General features: G+C 38.9%; 1 protein-coding gene across 2 annotated transcripts; it reads right to left on the bottom strand.

Moving 5' to 3' along the window:
- Positions 1 to 1897: 1897 nt before the first annotated feature.
- On the bottom strand, positions 1898 to 17846 carry cfap58 (cilia and flagella associated protein 58). 2 transcript variants are annotated; one of them, XM_030439047.1, is made up of 18 exons: positions 17717 to 17846; positions 15065 to 15334; positions 14314 to 14462; positions 14076 to 14226; positions 13165 to 13359; positions 12490 to 12627; positions 11485 to 11644; positions 9228 to 9310; positions 8796 to 8987; positions 8497 to 8658; positions 5810 to 5956; positions 5501 to 5641; positions 5192 to 5415; positions 4800 to 4908; positions 4555 to 4659; positions 3270 to 3389; positions 2734 to 2858; positions 1898 to 2590 (listed from the first exon to the last, which is right to left on the bottom strand). In XM_030439047.1, the coding sequence occupies exons 1-18, from the start codon at positions 17720 to 17722 to the stop codon at positions 2479 to 2481; spliced, it is 2589 nt and encodes an 862-aa protein (XP_030294907.1). In that variant the 5' UTR covers positions 17723 to 17846; the 3' UTR covers positions 1898 to 2478. The 2 variants fall into 2 exon arrangements, 1 of the variants encoding a protein (XP_030294907.1); XR_003986557.1 differs by lacking the exons at positions 1898 to 2590; positions 2734 to 2858; positions 3270 to 3389 and having other exon boundaries at positions 4800 to 4886.
- Between the last annotated feature and the right edge of the window lie 704 nt (positions 17847 to 18550).

Genomic DNA, 18550 nt, shown 5'->3' with positions numbered 1-18550 from the left:
TGCAGTCAGAGTTCAGTGATGCACACGTTTACTTTACACATTTCAAACAGTGACTTTATGATGTATTTTTGACTTTTTTACTGTGATTTCACTGATTAAATGCCATATTTTTTGAACACACCAAGCTGTTGATTGGGACAAAATTGAAAGTAAATCAGTGACAAAAGGTGTTTTTGTTCTTCAAAAATAGATACCATAATTTTAGAAATTGGCAGGCACATCCAACAGGCGAAGACAAAGAGAGAAGCTGCAGACTGATTCACAGTACGCATGACGTCAGTGCACAGGAGGTGCTGCGCCTACCTGCTCAGTAAAAGATGCCCTCCACTGTAAAAAGTGTCGTCATCGTTGGCGTAAAACACACATTTGGATACATCAACACCAACTAGCCAACCAACACCAACTTCATTAGTCTCTGTGGGCAGCTGCTTGTTCCACACACAACAAGACAAGAGGAGAAAGGAAGAAAGGAGATCTGGCCTGTCAGAGGCCTCCCATTACTACGGCAACATAGCTCACACAGCCCAGCATTGCATAGATGCTGGTTGCCATGGTTATACTGTAATTGTACTGGCGAAGGAATTACTCCAAAAGCAACACAGGGGAGCAAAAAGGACACAACTCTCACTTTGTGAACACCACCAGTGTTGGCTGTAAATGTACAGGCTGTGTTTGAGGAGGCGGGGCTCAGTATATGGCCTGATTTTGATGATGTTAGGTTAATAAGAGCAAATTGTACACACAATTTAAGTTCCTGTAGATATATAGGAATTGGCATCAGTCACATCTGATGGTAAATCTTTCTACTCTTTACATTTGTTGGGGTAAACCAGTCTGCAGACAAATTATGCGTATATTTGCAGCCTTTCAACGCTGACAGCTGTTAGATTATAATTAGATGGAGACAGAGTCAGTGTGTGTTCAGGTGTCACTGCACTCAAACAACTCAGTAGCTGATGCCACTGATTAGCACACCTTCAACCTGCTAATGAGCTCCAGTGAGGCCCAAACAATTTGGGGGACCACGGAAGACTGTTTGCCCTGATTTCAGTCAGTAAGATGTTCAAATCCCACACTCTGTAGGACTGGAAGTCTCAATCCCCAACTATGGTTTTATGGCTATAGGAGAGCTAAAACTATACAGATTAAAGAACACAACCTGATTGCAGCATACTGCAGCTGTCAGGGGTCCTAAATCCTAAGATTACAGTAAAGTAATTGTACTGTTCAACATTGACAAAATGAGATTAGTTCCTTCAGCTCGAGGGAATCTTTTAGTGTCCAATGCTGAAAATACATACATATACAGTAAATGTGCCAAATATAATTCATTGCTGTACTTGTTATTTTCAACTTAATATTTTCAAATAATAAACATGTAAATGTAAAGATACATCTGTTTTTAATCCATGAATCTCAAATGTATACCAGCAAATACAGTGCATTTTTGTCTTGTCTATTCAGCCTGTATTCTGCTGACATCTGCTGGTGATTATGGGGACATCCTAGAATATAGTATTAACCAGTGAGCCCTGGGTGCTCTCACTGCCTCCTCTGTAGCACTGTGCACTTGCACTGATGTGGCTCAACAAAAGAGGGCACCAGTGAAGTGTGATGTGTGTTGAAATATACATTGGAAGTTACTCCCAATCTCTGGCTTCTGGTCCAGATAATGCTAAATCCTTAAAATGAAAACATAACATGTTATCTCCCTAAATATAACATGAACTCACTGCAAGTGACACTGATGAGGTGAAGTTCATTATCAGCTTATATTAATATACAGGGCACAGCTTCATCATTCAAGTGTCATGGGACATTGTTTTCTATGTGATGTGTCTCAATGGTTCATGGTTTAGTGGTTCCCATGTCTAAAGAATGCAAAGCCAAACAGGTCCCCAGTAAACACAAGTCTTTATTAAATCTCTTCAGTAAATACACTGCTGTCAAAGGTTTCTGAATGTATGTTAGGATTTTTTTGATTCAACACCAAGCTATGCACTCACTGATACATGGACATTTTATTCACAGTGAACCTTCCTCTTAAAAACTTTATTACTATTGAGAGGGATGAGAGAATCTGTTCCCGTGTATAGTCTATTTAGGGTGACAGAAAGGTATGTATAAGTTATTGTTGGTAATAAGAAATGACAGATTATTAAAAAATTAAATTAAAAAAACAACATTACAGGGTATTTGATGTGTTGTTTACGATTTAGCCTTCATATTCTGATCAAAAGTATCTCATACAGTCTGATTTAGTATAGTACTACAGTACTGTGTGGTAGCAGGACGAACACACACCGCTGATTTATTAAATGATGATTGTCGTCATGATTGCTTCATTGTAAAATAAGGGATTGTTCAGAAACCTCTGACTTGCAGATGCTGTCAGCATATGTGGAAACATAGTTTCTTTCATTTCAAATGATAAAATATGTAAAAGATGCATTATTCAATCTATCGTCATAGTAGCCGTTATCTTCTCACAGGGTTGTCAATCCGGAAGCCTCCGCCAATGAAGTGAGGCTTGCTGCTCAGCTGGGGAAGAGGTTCCAGCTGCTCCACCTTGGTCTTGGTCCTCTGCTCACTAATAAGACACACAGAGCTCCAGGACATCAGAGAGAAAGCACACTCTCGCTGACTGCACGTTGCGTACATAAACTTAATTATGAACCAGTGTTAAAATATCAGACTAAGATTGCTATGACATAAAGCAAAACTCATCCTCACCTGTGGAGCTTTTTCTGTCTGAGGTACTTCTTCTTAACATTTGCTAGCTCATTCGCTAAACTTTGATTTTCACGTTTGTACTCGTTCATCCTGGAGTCGAGCATTCTCACCTCTGCTATCAATGCCTGTGGAATCAGAAGAAGACAAAAAAACAAGATTTTGTCATACAATGTAAGGAAGCAAAGAGGTAGCATGTTTTACCTGAAATCAGCTCCGGCCCCTCCTCTGATAAATGTTATTTATACAAATAAAAGCATTTATTTGGACAGCTAAATAGTGAGTTGTATTAGTGAAGCTCATCTGATCTTGAATAAAATAACTGTATCTACTCACAGGTCTTATGATCACAGATATAGTATGCACACATGTAGTTTGGTACTTTGCTTGCAATACACTGTACTTATGAGACTTCTTCATAATTAATTGCACTGACATTTAATGAAGAGACTTCATTAGAGAAAAATATTGTGAAACAAGAAAACAAAATATGAGAAGATACATGCTTTGACTGGGAAAAAAATTATGTGGGGAATGACCTTGAGCTTTTTAGTTCTCTCTCTGATGGTCCACTGGCACTGCTGGAGCTGCTCAGCTGCCTCTGGACCAGGCTGCCGGGCAAGGATGTGCTTCAGCTCCACATACAGCTTCTCCTTTTCCTTGGTGGGAAAATAGAAGCAAAGGAAGAATGAGTGAGTGAGCCTGATACCCAGTATCTTGTTTGTCTGTGCTGTTGAGCTCCATTATTTTGACTCAATTCCCACAAATATGTACGAGACTAGAGCATCAAATATGGTTTACTACCCGATGAAAATAGTCAGAAACAAATGAACTATTTACTCCTGTTTCAGTTGTGTATTGTTTGGTTTCCATCTTGTGATGAGATTTGTTGACATAACGAAAATTAAGAATATCACCAGGCAAAGCCTTTAACCTGTACTGACAAAATAGGTCATAGATGGAAGTTATGAGACCACAAGTAAAAGTTGGTAAACATGGTAAATAATAATTAATCCAACTTAATTTTTGTGATCATATAATTACAGTATGAAGAAAAATGACTGGACTGATGCAATGGCTATTAAATGAATCAAATCAATGGAATGAGCATAAAAGTCAAACCTTACACGTGGTCAAAATAAATCAATGATAATTATCTCTAGCTGTTATTCTTTATTGTTTTACAGGACAAGACACTTGAGGGTCTGCCAAACTTTGCTGCCACTGTCTCTTGGTGTCTCAACATGGCGACTGAATAAATAATCAATAATAATCACTTTCTCACTTGAATACAGTGACTTATGTCTCATTTACACTGCATGGTACAACTTGTCTCAATCCACTAGGAATTATTCTTTTACGTTTTTACCATGGTAAAGGCTGTGGATAATAGTGGGTACTTTTTTTGGTATCACATTGGTCGAGGTTACAAGTGAGCTAAGTCGATACTAAACCTGTAGGGTGAAAGCACTGCAGACCATGCAGTGGTCAAAGAGAATTGTCACATTTGCGACACAGAGCAACTAGAGTTGTTCCTCATCTGTTGTCTAACATAGGATTTCCAAAACTTATATTTTTTTCAAAAATAAAAAAACACATTTTTTTCAAACAAAGTTTGTCCCATGTTGTTGACGGACAACCACCCTTTCGATAAGCTCCATTATTACTGTGTTTGTGATCTGTTGAAGACAATGGCACAGCAGTTTCATGTATCATTGTTTGATGATCAGATAATAATCTTGGGTGGGTATGTGTGTGTGTGTGTGTGTGTGTGTGTGTGTGTGTGTTTACTTGTGTGTAAAGGGCACAGTGTCAATTGTTTACCTGTAATAGAAGTTCACGTTCCTCAAGTTCTCGGGTCTTGGCAATAAGTCGCTTTTGTAAGGACTGAATCTTTTGGATGAGTTCGTATTTGCCCGGGTCACTGCCCTGCAGGGGAGAAATTTACAAAATGTGAGGCTTACTCAGCTTGGGGTGTATGAGTGGCTTTACACATAAACTAGAACTGAAAATGTTCATGTCCCTGTGAGGTAAAAACAAACATCAGACAGGAGCTGTGATGGCTTCACCTCCAGTCGTCTCCATCGGTGAATATTTATGGGCTTCAGCTGTTCTTCGAGGACGCTGTTCCTCACCCTCTCTCTCAGCAGCTCCCTCTGGAGATGGAACAGCTCTCGTCTTAAAGCAAATGCAGAGAGCTTTACTGTATTTAATAGAAAAGAGTTTATATTTATAGGTTTTTGGAAGCTAGAAGTTAAAAGGAGGCCTACCTCTGACTCTCTCTCCACCTTGCTCCATTCTGTCTACTTCTCTAATCACTGCACTTTGCAGGTCACCTCATTCTTTCTTCTTCTCTACTCCATATTCCTCTCTCAGAGCAATTCACAGCTGACTGTCTTTGTTCAAACTATTCAACTTAATTTTCCCTCAATCGTCATCAGTCACCTCTTCTCTCCTTTACCTCAGGTCCTCTGTGTGGGGTACAGTCTTGTCTAGGATGCTCTTCTTGCACTGGAGCCTCTTGATCTCCACCTTAAGCAGGCGGATATCTTCCATCTTCTGGTTGTAGTGGAAGTCCCCCTTGCTCAGGATTGATTGCTGGATCCTGATCTTCTCATACAGCAGTGCAATCTCATCATTGCGGCGCAGCAGCTGTTTGCCCAGGTTGTCCCGCTCTCTGATAACCTTGAGTGAAGTTTCATCAACAAATAATTACACTGCATTCTCTTTCATTTTTTCAACCTCCCTCCTAACCCTCTTTCTGTACTACCTGTTCCAGTTGCTTCTTCTGTTGGACCTGCTCAGCATCAGCGTCGGCTATAATCTTCTGCAGTTTTTGCTGTTCTGCTTTCTGACTGTCAACACGCTGTTTTGTTTCTTCAAGCTGGAGCTTCATCAACTGAAGCTCTCCCTGTAGCAGGACACAGAAATGGGTGCAAGAGTGAAGAGTGTGAAGAGAGCCATGAAAATTTAGAAAAAAATGTTGAATAAAGTTATCAAAAGAGCTAAATTATAACAGTCAAAAGATGACAACTTAAAACCACACCCCACTGAGAACCAATGAGATGGGCTGCTCTACCTTGAGGGCCTCGTTATCCTTCTCTAAGCGTTTGTGTTCCTGCTGATCCTTGGCTAGGGCCATCTCCTTCCCAGTGATCTCATCTCTCAGTCTGGTGACCTGGTTGTTCATGGTCTTCATCTTCCTCTTCATCTCTGCAATCTCTTCCTGAGGCAGAGAGACACAGAGTATGGAAGGAAAGGATAATTACATACAGTACATATCATATAAATAGATAATAAACAATTGCAACCGGAAACGTGGGGGCATATATAGCCTCAGCCATCTTTTCAAAATGGCAAATATATCTCATTATAAAAGCAAGGAATCTCTGTCTGTCTGTGTGTCTGTCTATGTGTGTGTGTGTTCCTCAAATATCTCTGCGGATCAGGATCAGACTGACCTGAGACTTACAACATGGCTGCTGCGTGGTGTAAGGGTGTGCGACGTCGGATTTGTTTGGACTGCAATGATACCGTTAATAAATTATTTCATAAATGCTTTACCAATTCCGCTAGCATTGTCAACCGTTACCACCATAGCCACGTGAGCACCAGAGCCAACCACTGCACACCGTAGCCACGTGCGCACCAGAGCCAATCACTGCAGAGCTCAAGCCCACGACACACCTTAAGAAACAAGTGGATTTATGCCTGCAGCGGCGTGAGCTGGACTGGGATTTTGCCGGCGGTTCTTAATTAATGAGATTAAACAAGTCCGGACCGAGTCTGTTCCGGTCTGACGAGATCCGGATACGCAAGGACAACAAATTGGAATCGGAATCTGTGGATGTTCGTGTGTAGCTAGCGGCTAGCCCACCCACACGGACCACCTCCCGAGTCGACGGACCGGACGCACCGGCACGGCCAAAACCAGACTTAGGGTAAATAATGTCCGCCACGCTTTTTCGCGAACATTGCCGTCACGTTTGCTTTGTGTCTGGTGCAGGAAGAAACGGTAAAAACGGGCTTTTGTCACGAAAGTGTCCGCAAGCAGCAAGTTTGGTTGCTGAGGAACAGGGAAAGTTGTGTTAGGGACACCGGCGGTGATACAGAAAGCGACAGAGATGGCAAGTTTTGAGAGTTGAGAGATTTGTGACATATAGCGTGTTTGGAGTGTATAGTTAGTATGTTAAATAGTGTTTAGTGTAGTGTATTTAGTGTGTAGTGTAGTCGTTTTTTTGTGTTGTGAGTCAAAACAATGAGGAGACTGCAGAATGTGGAGCAGGCAGTGCAGCTCTTCACTGAGCTGAGGAGCCTGAGGCATTGCCTGCATTTAAATGTAAATAATTACATAGAACTTTGTAAATTTTAAAAACTTATGCACAAATTTAGCAAACAACAATTTATATTTGCTTTATAACTAATGCAATTGGTTCATTAAACATATTTGTGGTTTTCACAGTAAAAAATCTAACTTTTTCCTACTCTGATTTTATGCTATTTTTTGATTTTAGGTCCATAGTGATAATATAATATGTCAAAATGAAAAAACATATTTGTGGTTTTTACCGTAAAAAATCTAACTTTTTCCTACTCTGATTTTATGTTATTTTGTGGTTTTAGGTCCATAGTGTTAATATAATATGTCAAAATGAAAAAATAACTGTTCAGTCACACATGTGAGGTTGTGCTGAAAATAATGACACCAAACAAGGCAAGGTAAATAGTTTTTAAGGTGAAATATAATGGTATAATCAAAAGTAGTCAAAAACAACCAATTATATCCCTGACGTCCCACCTTCAAACACAACCTCATTTGGCCATCCATGAAAAAGCTACTTAACCTCCCACTTTTCTATAGGAATACATGCTTCCTACGGGTAATGCACTAGTAATATAAACACAAGGAACAACAGAAATGGAAGAAACATTCAAATCAATCCAGAAATAAGACAGCATTTTTGCCTTTCCACAGCCCATCATCTCAAAGTCAATGGGTATTTTGAATGGGGTTTTGGTTAAATGCCTGGAATAAGATCTGTGGTTAACACAAGCCAAGAGAGATTTTTACATTTGGTTCTACAACATAAAACACGTCAGTAACTAATAGCTTGATCAATTTATAGTAAAGTGTGTATAGCAGAAAGCTTAATGGTGGTGACGTCGAACTTATGTAACCGTGATGTGATTCTAAGGATTGTATTTATGCTTAAAAAAATCATAAAGGTGGTGTTCAATTGTGAAGATTATCCTGCTGAACTTGTGAGTATCATAAACTTGTTATCACCACAGAGTTATTTTCCTGAAATAAGCCAATGGAAAAAATTGGTAGGTAACTATCTCATTTTGATATGAGTTAAGTTATTTTCAGATTAATAAAACACGTTCTCACAATTTACAGACCATGGAAAATTATATTGATCTGGACAATAATTTCTTCTGTAACATAAAAGATAATAGCTGCTACTACACATGAGACAAGTATAATCGAATCATTCAGACAGAGTGAGAAAATGATCAAATATTGATGGTTAAGACCAAATATGGACATTGCTCTAAATGTGGCCTCAAATGTACCCATCTTTTTCGCCACTGACCCAAGGTCCCTTCCCCCAAAGTCTCACTCATACCATTAGATGAAACTTGGCAGCCCTGTTACAATTTGTGCAATTCAGTCCACAAATGACTCACAGACTAACTGATGCCTTCCTGGATAACTAACAAACTAAAGATCAGCCGAGGATTGCAAGAACAGATCAGTGGTACCTGAGCCTCGATGAGGTTTTTGCTGTAGAGGTTCCTTTCAGATATGACAGACTCCAGCAGGTTTTCTTGCTGTTTGAGCTTACACTCTGCCTCTGAGACCTTCTTCCTCCAATCAAATATCTCCATCTCTTTCACTTCAACGTCACTCATTTTCAGCTGCACCTGTGGAAAGAAGGAAAAGTCCACTCCGACTCTAAGGTTTCTCAACCGTGTTACAATAAATAATTGGAATCATCTTGTAATACTAAAATTAATATGAATAAAAACATGCAAAAAGTTAGCTCGTCTACAGAACCTGCCTTCTGCATGAGGTTACTGGTCTCATTGATGTAGCGGTCCCGTTCTTTCTCCAACTGTTGGATGATTTTGTGCTGCTTCTGGGCCTCCTGGCGGTAACCATTGATCTCATGTTCCAGAGTCTTCTTGTCCTGCTCGAGGAGCTTCACAATGCTCAGCTGTTTCTCAGTCGACTGTGCAGCTTTGATCATGTTCTGTTGAATGGGAATTGTTTTTAAAATATAATTAAACTGTATATTAGTATTACAGAAAATAGAAAATTGTGTGTTGATGAGGATACTGCAGATCACAAGATAAATACCCACGAGTTACATAAGTTACTGCTGCTCTCCACTGTCCACGATCATCAATGACACAGCATGTCTATATAGTAAAGTAGTATAGTATAGTAAAGTGCAACCACCTTTGTTTGCAAGGCACATTACAACACATACCTTATTTAAGATGTCTCGCTCACGGATCAGCTCATCTGTGGCTTTCTTGTCAGCTTCAACTTGCTTTTGGGAAGATTCAAGATCTGTGGAGGAACAAATTCAAGTACAGAGAAGCACTGTGAAGGAGAAACAAGATGAAATGGCAATACATATCAAAGGCTAGAACTGGGGTTAGACAGACAAGAAAACAAGAAAACTAAAACAGATGATTTACGGAAGCACAAATATGGGTAAAAAAATAAACCATTATTTGAAAAACACATGATGGTCAGTCCATAAACAAACAAACATCTGGGCTGAGAATCCTTGTTTTCCTCTCAAAAAGCACATATAGCTGTTGCCAGCTCCCGATGCTCTACCCATCACCCCTGTTACCTCTCTTCATGTAACAGTACATTTTTGGCCCTTTTTATCCCAAATTCCACTCTGATGATAATACTTGTCTGTTTGTTTTAAGATACAAGATTTTCTGAGGTTGCCTTTAAATCTATGAAAGTAGGGTTGGATGGTGGATTCTATAAAACAATCCAGACCATATACTTGCCCAGTTGATTGAATTGAGATCTGTGTTGGGCAAGTCACATCAAGTCGCTATTATTAGTTATTTTTATGTAAAAGTAATAACTTTTTAACACTTCAGTATATTACTGTCTGTGTAGAGTACTGAATAAGTACTAGTACTTTTGCTTGACTTTCACCAAAATAACCACAGAAGTACTAACAGGCATTATAGAATAAAAGAGAGGGCAATACTTTATAGTCTTAACAGGGCTCACCTCCAAAGCGCAGATATAGCTCATTCATGCATGTACATGCAGTGGTTACCACTATGTATTAAATTATATATGCTTATATTACAATAGTGCGATGATGAACAATTTAATAGCCACAACCTTTGTACATATACTAGAAACATGAATAGCCATGGACTCAGGAACGGGCAAACAAATAATACAGTACTTTAGGATAATTTTTCTGGGAGCACACTGGCACTTTTTTACATAAAATTGCAGGGTGGTAACACATTTCAACACAGTAACTGGAAAAATATCACTGTAACACGTATATTACTCTGTTACTGCTAATGTAATATATTATTTTTGTAGCATTTCCCTCAATGCTGTTTGAGATGAATGACAATGTCTAATGACTGATTCAATACAAGGTAGGAGTAAAACAAGATGACATCCTACCTCCAACTCTCTATGCAATACCTGTGAATGACCACAGATGATGAATTTGACTGGCTGTGTCTGATCTAGAGAACGTGTTAAATGTGGTTTGTCTGCCATATATTAAATGGAGATTAGCAAAAAAATCAAAGCAAAAACACATTTCAAAAAGAAACATACAGTAAGAAGTACACAAAGAATCAGTTTCATTTTAGATTATTTAAATGCATATTAGTACTTGAGTTTTCTCTTGATTAAATTATAACTTATGAGGTTGAATTTGGTCCCTTGTTGACACTGGGGGGGCTCTGGGATCATTGTGTTGGGAAATAAGGAACATTATTGTAATAATGACCTTGGCCATTTGCATATATCTGAATTTATATTCATGTATATCCCCTATTGTGCAGAGATTGCCAGATTCGCTTCCATTCAGTATAAAATCATCTATTCAAATGTCAGAGGATAGAAAATAGGAAGGTGTTTATGTGGATTTACACTATTCTGCATGGATAAAAGAGCTATATTAATTTTTTCAGGCAATGAATGGGCTCAATATCAGGAAGAATATACAGGAAGTATTTGTGTTGTTGTGGGAAATCTGCAATTGGGATTCAGGGTTGGCATGGTTCAGGTAAGGGGAAGGAGAAATAATCAGTCTTTCATTTAGCTTGATATTACACAGTCTTTCAAAAGACATTATGTGGTACATTCAAGTTGATTGATACTGTATGCATCCACCTGTAAATATATAAAATATTAAAAAAATTATATTTGCAAAAAAAATTATAAAGGAAAAAGGTTTAAAACCTGAACTCATAAACCCGTTTATACTACCATTACGTAATTGGTTGTAATAATATGCTCTAATGTTGTACTATCATCACTAAACACAGGATGAACATTTCCCTTAGTTTTCATCCTATCATGTCAGACTTCAGAACTCAACTAACTTTTAGACGTATGAGCTTATATGAACCAAGACAGGGCAGCACTGAGGAGACTGGAAACATAGCAGTGTATGGCTCGTGTCAGTCTCTCAATCTATTTGTTTGTTGTTGACAAAACATGGTATGCTCTCATACCCTTCTCCAGACCGGCGATCTGAGCCTTCAGTGTCTCTTTCTGTACATCCACATCAGCTTTCTGATCCTCCATCTGGTGCAACTTCTTCTGAATGGCTTCTCGCATCTTTGTTTGTTTTGCAATCTCCTGACGCATTTGACTGACCTCCTCTTCTCTCATCTGACAGGTGGGAGGGTTCCAGTGAAGTAATAGATGGGAAAAAAGGTTTTGAAAAAGGGTAAGATAACAGATGTTACAGCACTGAGGACTACAAATCAGGATTACTCTATCCCTCTGACCACAGCCCTAACACAACAGTTTAAAAAGTATACCTGTTTCTGACCTAGGGTCTTATTTATGGAACTCTACAGAATCCACGCTAAATGTTTGCATATGTTCAAATGAGGAAATGTAAGTACGGCAAAAAAGAATTTGATTTATATTTATAAAACCCAAATCAACTTGGAAATGTGTGCACATGGATCAGCCACGTATCACGCCCTCTAAAGTGCCATATTTAACCATATATGGTGGATGCAATGCACCTAATGAATGTAACTGTAAAGAAATGAGCCTGCTGATCAACTGTTATTTAGATTGAATCATAGCCATAAATGAGAGGAAGACAACGAAAATGTTTTGTTTTTTTTCCGGCGCAGAAAAACAAGGTGTTTATGGGTAAAGTGGAGGTTAAAAAACACTTGTTATTTCTTTTATTCGCATTGTCCTCCAGCAATGCATGGAGCATTACGCACGAGTGGCACCATAGTTTTCATTTTTTTACAGCAATCAAATTGACCGCTTCATATCCACTAAAGTGGTGATTGTGACAATGTTGTGTGACTTAACAATTAAGGTTTTAGCTATGCCTCTGTTTTACCACCCTCTCTCATTCACATTCAAAATCATGCATGCACAAGCACATACAAATACTCCCGACTGTAACACAATCAGGCATGTATGTTAACTTGATAGGCGAAGGTGTGTCTCTGTTGGTCAGTGTGTGTCAATGGACAAACGTGTACCTTGAGCTCATTTGTGTTCTGCTGGTTCTCCAATGACAGACGTTCTTTGACTGATGAGAGCTGCTCACACTCCTGCTGCAGCTTAGTATTCTTCACTTGCATCTGCTCCAGCTCCTTGGTGGATCGCTCATTCATGATCTGTCGCAGTCAGCGAAGAGATTTGATGTGTGGGAAGAAGTTTATTACACACTGCAGTACAGTAACAATATGTGATTAACCTCACAATTACATGTATGATAGTTTTTCAATGTTATGTTTAGCCACCCTAAATGGTAAAAGATGCACTCAAAATAGTGGTTTCCCATGTGTTAATTTGAATATAATAGTCATTAGGTTTATGTGATAACTTACTGATCTACATTTTGGTACCTAAACTAAACTAACCTAACTTATTTATATATACCAGACATGCAACTCAAGTCAATTGGTCAAAGTCTCAAGCAAGTGTTTTTTTTGTGTTGGGCAAGTCAAGCCAAGTCCCAAGTCATTATATATACACATTTGTGACAAATGAAGACAAAAATAAGGACAAGGCACAAGAGGTGAAATGGTTTGTGTGATAATGATGTGCATCATTTGCATTGGCCTATGCAGTCACCAGATCTTAACCAACTGAACACCTATGGGAGATTTTGGAGAAATGTGTGAGCGTTCTCACCGCTCGCTCCATTCTACCTTTAGCTCTTTGAGCTGCTGCTCCAGTCGCTGCTGCTCCTCTCTGGCCCTTTCACCCTGCAGATTCAGAGCCTTGATGTCCCCCATCTTGGCTTCCATGTCGACGTGCAGCTGCTTCACCTCCTTGTCCAGCTTGTCTTTCAACCTCATCTCTCGGGAAATCTCATTCTGCTGTACCTGGAGCTCCTGCTGGAGCTGGGTTTAGACAAACAGAAGAATTGGCATAAGAATTTGATTATATCTCATTGTATTTATGAGGGGCCCCACTGGCTTCAGAACAGCAGTTTGAATTCCTCCTGATACTGCTGGAACCCAACCACTGGAGCCACATGTGCTAGTGCTGGACCAAAAATCTGAATCCTCCTTATTTTTCTCTCCCTGTGTTATTCTTACTGTTGCGTTTATATTATTTTCATTTGTAATTGCCACTGTAATGCTTGCATTTTCTTGTGACACATTTTTTGGTATGTTGTGTGTATGTACAGCACTTTTAAACACTGTCTTTATAAGTGCTTATACTGTATAAATTTAGTTTATACTACTGGAACTAATCAGTAAAGATTTCCAGTTCAGTGAAATGTGTGTTATTGTGCTGTTAATGTTTAAGCACATTATTTATGTTGCCAAATTCACCATGTGCAGACTGAATGATGATGTAAAGATATTGCAAAACGAAATATGAATAACGTGAAAAATCTGAATTCTCTATACTCTACATGTCTGCTTAGCTCTTTCCGAATCTGCCACAGTTACAATAACCTTCTCGTGAATGAACCCTCAAGACAGATTTTTAGCAGTCAAGACTCCAGAGTCACGTAAAATCTTTAATTAATAGAGATTAATAATTTTAGAATAATCAGAACTACATAAAATATCAGCCTTTTGTCTACGAGAACTTGCTACTTATTTACCTGAGAAATACTCTCTAAGGCAGAATCTCGTTGGGCCTCGATCTGCTGCTGGGTTGCAGTGGCCTTGTTAAATTTTTCTCTCAGACCCTCCACATCTGTTAGCAGCTGGTCCTTCTCCTTAGTCAACTCCTCAATCATTTTCAGTTGATCACTGCAATAAACAAATCATAGTTAGTTCCATTTCCTTTACCTACACTATCCACGGTATAGATTATTAAGTGGAGGACAAACGACTCACCTCTGCTCTTGGTTTGTAGGGAAGCCAGTTTGTTGTTCTGCCTTTTTGATTAGGTTTGCAACTTCTTCTTTTACATTCCTGATTGTCTCTTTGTCCCTCTTCTCTTTATCATGAGCAGCATCAACCATTTTCCAAGCTTTATCAAGCTCCTACAGTAAAATCAAAGGAAAATCTTAGCAAAACCTTGTTGAGTCAGTGGAATCTGAGGAGTCCAGGGGGGAAAAATGTTTTAAAAATGTTTTACCAAAATGAACAAATAAAATAGAACTTTCTATATCAAACACAAAAATACAGCAATTTACATCTTGTTCACTGAGGGGTGCATAAATGTGCTCCATTGGAGGGCAAAAGCTTGAACTGAACCCCTGAGAGGCAAGAGAGAACAAAATTCTGGTGATACATTTAAGTCTGAGCAAAACTGTATACTCTCCTGTGCTTATGACTCAAATATTTGAAGGAAATATTTTGCCCTAAGAGTTTGTTTTTTTTTCTCACTTGCCTCTCAAGGCTTCCATAGTACCAGGATCTCCAGTTCCCTTAATTGAACTAACTTTCTGCTCAGATTATGAAAAAACATTAATAATCAGGGATCTTACAGACTTGAGGAGTAGTTTTACCTTACAAAAAATGTAACAGCATAATCAGCAATTAATATGATACTTTTTTTTCTTTGCCAAATCAGGGCAATAAATAGAAAAATAAATGAAGACTGCATTATATTGTCGTCTCATGTTTTGACAATAACACATACCCTCTTTAGTGAAGTAATTGTTGTTTCATCTTCCTGGGACAGCTTCAGGGCTGCTGCGACTTTAGTTGATGTGGACACAATCTCTGCATTCAGCTCCCTGCATTTGGACATGAGCCTCTTCTCATTCTCTCTGGACTTCTTAAGCGCATGGATGAGCTTCTCATACTCCACCCGGACCTTGTCCATGCTCTTGTCCCCAACCAGCTCATTGAGGACCATCTGGAATTCCTCCATTGACTCAAACATGTCCTCTCCTATTGGTCCTGTCTCCTGGAAATACAGCAAAGCAACAGACTGAGTGTGAAAATTTGTCATGGTTGAGAATGAACCCGTAAAACAGAAAACAGCATTTTTTCGTGCAATGCTCAATGTTGATATTTTGGGCTAATTTGCTTCCAAAACCTTTTCTTTTTTTCAGACTAGTGGGAAGAAAATTACCTAAATACACATAAAGGTATTTGAGTTCAAATTTCTGTTCTAGACATTTATGCAACTCGTGCATATTTGATTAGAAAGGCTTATATGCATATGTACACATACCATTTCAGAAATTGTGTAATAGAAAAAATAATTGCCTAAGAGCATACTTGTATTGTGAGGTTAACATGCAGTGTTGGGGAGTAACGAATTACATGTAACGACGTTACGTAATTTAATTACAAAATGTACGTAATTGTAATCCGTTACATTACTGGGAGAAAATATGTAATTAAATTACAGTTGCTTTTGGAAATTTCAATGATTACGACTTAAGTTACATTTGAAAAATCGCCGCAAAAGCTCGGATTTATCAAATAGTTTTTCGCCCCCCTGGATTCATGTTTGTTTTTAGTTATTTTCATATCAACATCCTCCTTCCAAAACTGACGCTTGTGATTGGCTCTGTCTGGTCATGTGCCATTCGACTCAACATACAAAACGCACGGCGGCAGTCAGACTCAGCAGCAACAGTGTCGGCGGCGCACAAGATGTTCCTGGGCTGGAAATACAAAAAACACTTAATACAGACAGAAGCCAGGCTTCCCTGTATTACAAAGGTAGCTCTCTTTTAACCCAATATAAAACACAGTTTAACACAACAGTTGTTGTTGCTCTAAAGCTTCATATTTAAAAGCAGCTCAATGTAGAGCTGTCAGAAATTAAAATCAGCCTCCTCTTGTCATATTTGCAGGAACACTGTTGCTTCAGGCTGTGATCAGGCTTTTTTGTATCGCTCATACTCTCTCCATTAAAACAACCTGCTCCTCTTGGCTGAAATCAGCCCGTTGTCGCTCCATTTAGTGAGGAAGTGAGCCTCCTTTGCAGCACAGGCCTAAGGTCAGACTCATATGGTTAAACCTTTGAACTGAAAGGTTAATCACACTATAGGTCTTAAAATGTGAAAATGGTTAGCAGTTGAGAGATTTCATTCAAAATAAAGAAAAGTAATCATTATGTAATCAAATGTAATTAGATACATTACTTTGAGAAAGTAATTGAAATAGTTACACTACTATTACATTTTCAACAGGGTAACTTGTAATTGTAACCAACTACATTTCCAAAGTAATCTTCCCAACACTGTTAACATGTATGTAACAGTGTTATCCTATCCTCTCACTGAAGTTGCATAGTGCAGAAACGACATAGGGGGTCAGAGTGGCTGTGACAGAGACACCATTCACCCTATTACAGGACACTACCATCAAAAATAATTTTGAAGCTGTTATTTTGAGGCTAATTTTGTCATAACATACAAAGAGTTTTACAATACATATATTTCAAGGTCTTTTCTCGAATGACTTTATTTTAGACTCTCTCCACTTCAGCAGTATAAAACTTCCCATTTTTTCATCATTTATAATCTGAATGTTTTTACAGAGAAGCTCATCGTTATCCTTATTTATAGACCATTTCATTGCTAAAAACATAGATATTTTTGAATGGCTATTTACAGCATTTTCTTTATTATGGATTCTTAAAAAAGTTGCAACCAAAATTCCTGCCATAAAACCTCTGACCCAATTACAGTATGTCAACAAAATGAAACAAGTTGACAGATTTGTAACCTGGCTTTATCAAGTGGTCAGATTTATGTTCTGTAACATTAATGCCAATAACTGCATTGTTTTACCCGATAATGCCACTTTATCATATCTAAACATAACATTTGTGAACACTTGTTAAACAAAAAAAGAATTGTTTCATTGAAATTAAGTAATCAACTAGGGCATTTTATGGTGAGAGTACTAGTTGCTCTGTAGTGCCTCCCCTTGACAGGCTGGTTCCTAGTCCTGTCCTCGTGAAATGGGAGACTCCACAGGTAATTGACAGACTTGATGAACTTAGACTTTACTATTACAAGTTATTAGACCCACCGCGGAAGTTATACACTTAACTCTTAGTTTAATGGTAATTTTTAAGTTTTGACTTCGTATTGAACCCTGTATGTTGCAGTCAGGGAGTTAAAAGTTAATAACGTTACAGATAGTAGTGAAATTGACGTTAACAAACATGCTAACACCACGGGGCCTGATGGACGTCAGATTTGCCAAATTTAAGCGTATTTTGCCGACAATAACTTGCTCCACTTTAACCAGCGTTATGTTACGTTACTTCATTAACATCAGCGTTAAGTCGCCATGTATCCAAACCCTTGGAAAGAACACTTACCTCCATTATATGAGTCAAAAAGTAAATTTACAGCTTTATAGGATTCGTCAATCCTTCCCTACAGGGTAACACGGTTTTGGTGTCTTCTTAATAGAGCTGTTGACATCGGTTTCTAGGCAACTACTGATCTCGCGAGAGAGAGAGAGAGGGAGAGAGAGAGAGAGAGAGAGAGAGAGAGAGAGAAAGCAACGGCATCAGTGGCATCTCCCTGCAGCAGTAGCAACAGAACTTTCCTGTTCAAAAACTCACAGACCTCAGAGTGTTAACTGCTGTATCATGATGTCTACCTGCTCTGAGACAATAGAATATCCACCAGCTGTAAAAAGCAAGACGGCAAGGAGCAAATATAAACAACAAGTTCTCCGGGAAAGACCAGAAACACTCTTTCTTGACCTGTATAAAGATGGGAGGGCATGTAATCTAATCTTCTACACTGATGAAGCTTATGCCTGGCTAGATGTCATCAGCTCCCACTACTCCTCAGTAAAAAGAACAGGGATCTGCAATGGATGGAAGATAAGTGTGTTTGAGGAAAATGACCCAGACAACACAGTCATAACAGTCAACCTGTTTAAAAATGGAACTGCCATGGTACAAGGACACCTGGCAAAGTTTGAAGATGTCTTCCCCGCTATGAAACTCAGGGCTCAAAAGGAGAAGGAACGTCTTACAAATACCCCACCAACCCATGGAAGCAAAACCTCCATCTCTTTCCCCACGTCTGACAGAGAGCCTGCAGACGCCGACACTGACCCTCCCCTACTGGAGCACCCAGAGGCTCTGAACATCATGAGGGAACAGTTCTCCCAGATGGAGATAGAGCTGGTACAGCTC

This window comes from Sparus aurata, chromosome 13, assembly GCF_900880675.1.
Source record: "Sparus aurata chromosome 13, fSpaAur1.1, whole genome shotgun sequence".
NCBI classification, from domain to species: Eukaryota; Metazoa; Chordata; class Actinopteri; order Spariformes; family Sparidae; genus Sparus; species Sparus aurata.
Note: the sequence above shows the minus strand (reverse complement) of the source record. Positions and strands in the feature narration are given on the sequence as shown.

What these genes read in the sequence shown, in the direction of transcription:
- cfap58 (XM_030439047.1), bottom strand. An exon ending in AGCGAGACATCTTAAATAAG is followed by an intron (nt 8,988 to 9,227) that starts GTATGTGTTGTA and finishes CCCATTCAACAG; the next exon opens with AACATGATCAAAGCTGCACA. An exon ending in AGAGAACTAAAAAGCTCAAG is followed by an intron (nt 2,859 to 3,269) that starts GTCATTCCCCAC and finishes CTGATTCCACAG; the next exon opens with GCATTGATAGCAGAGGTGAG.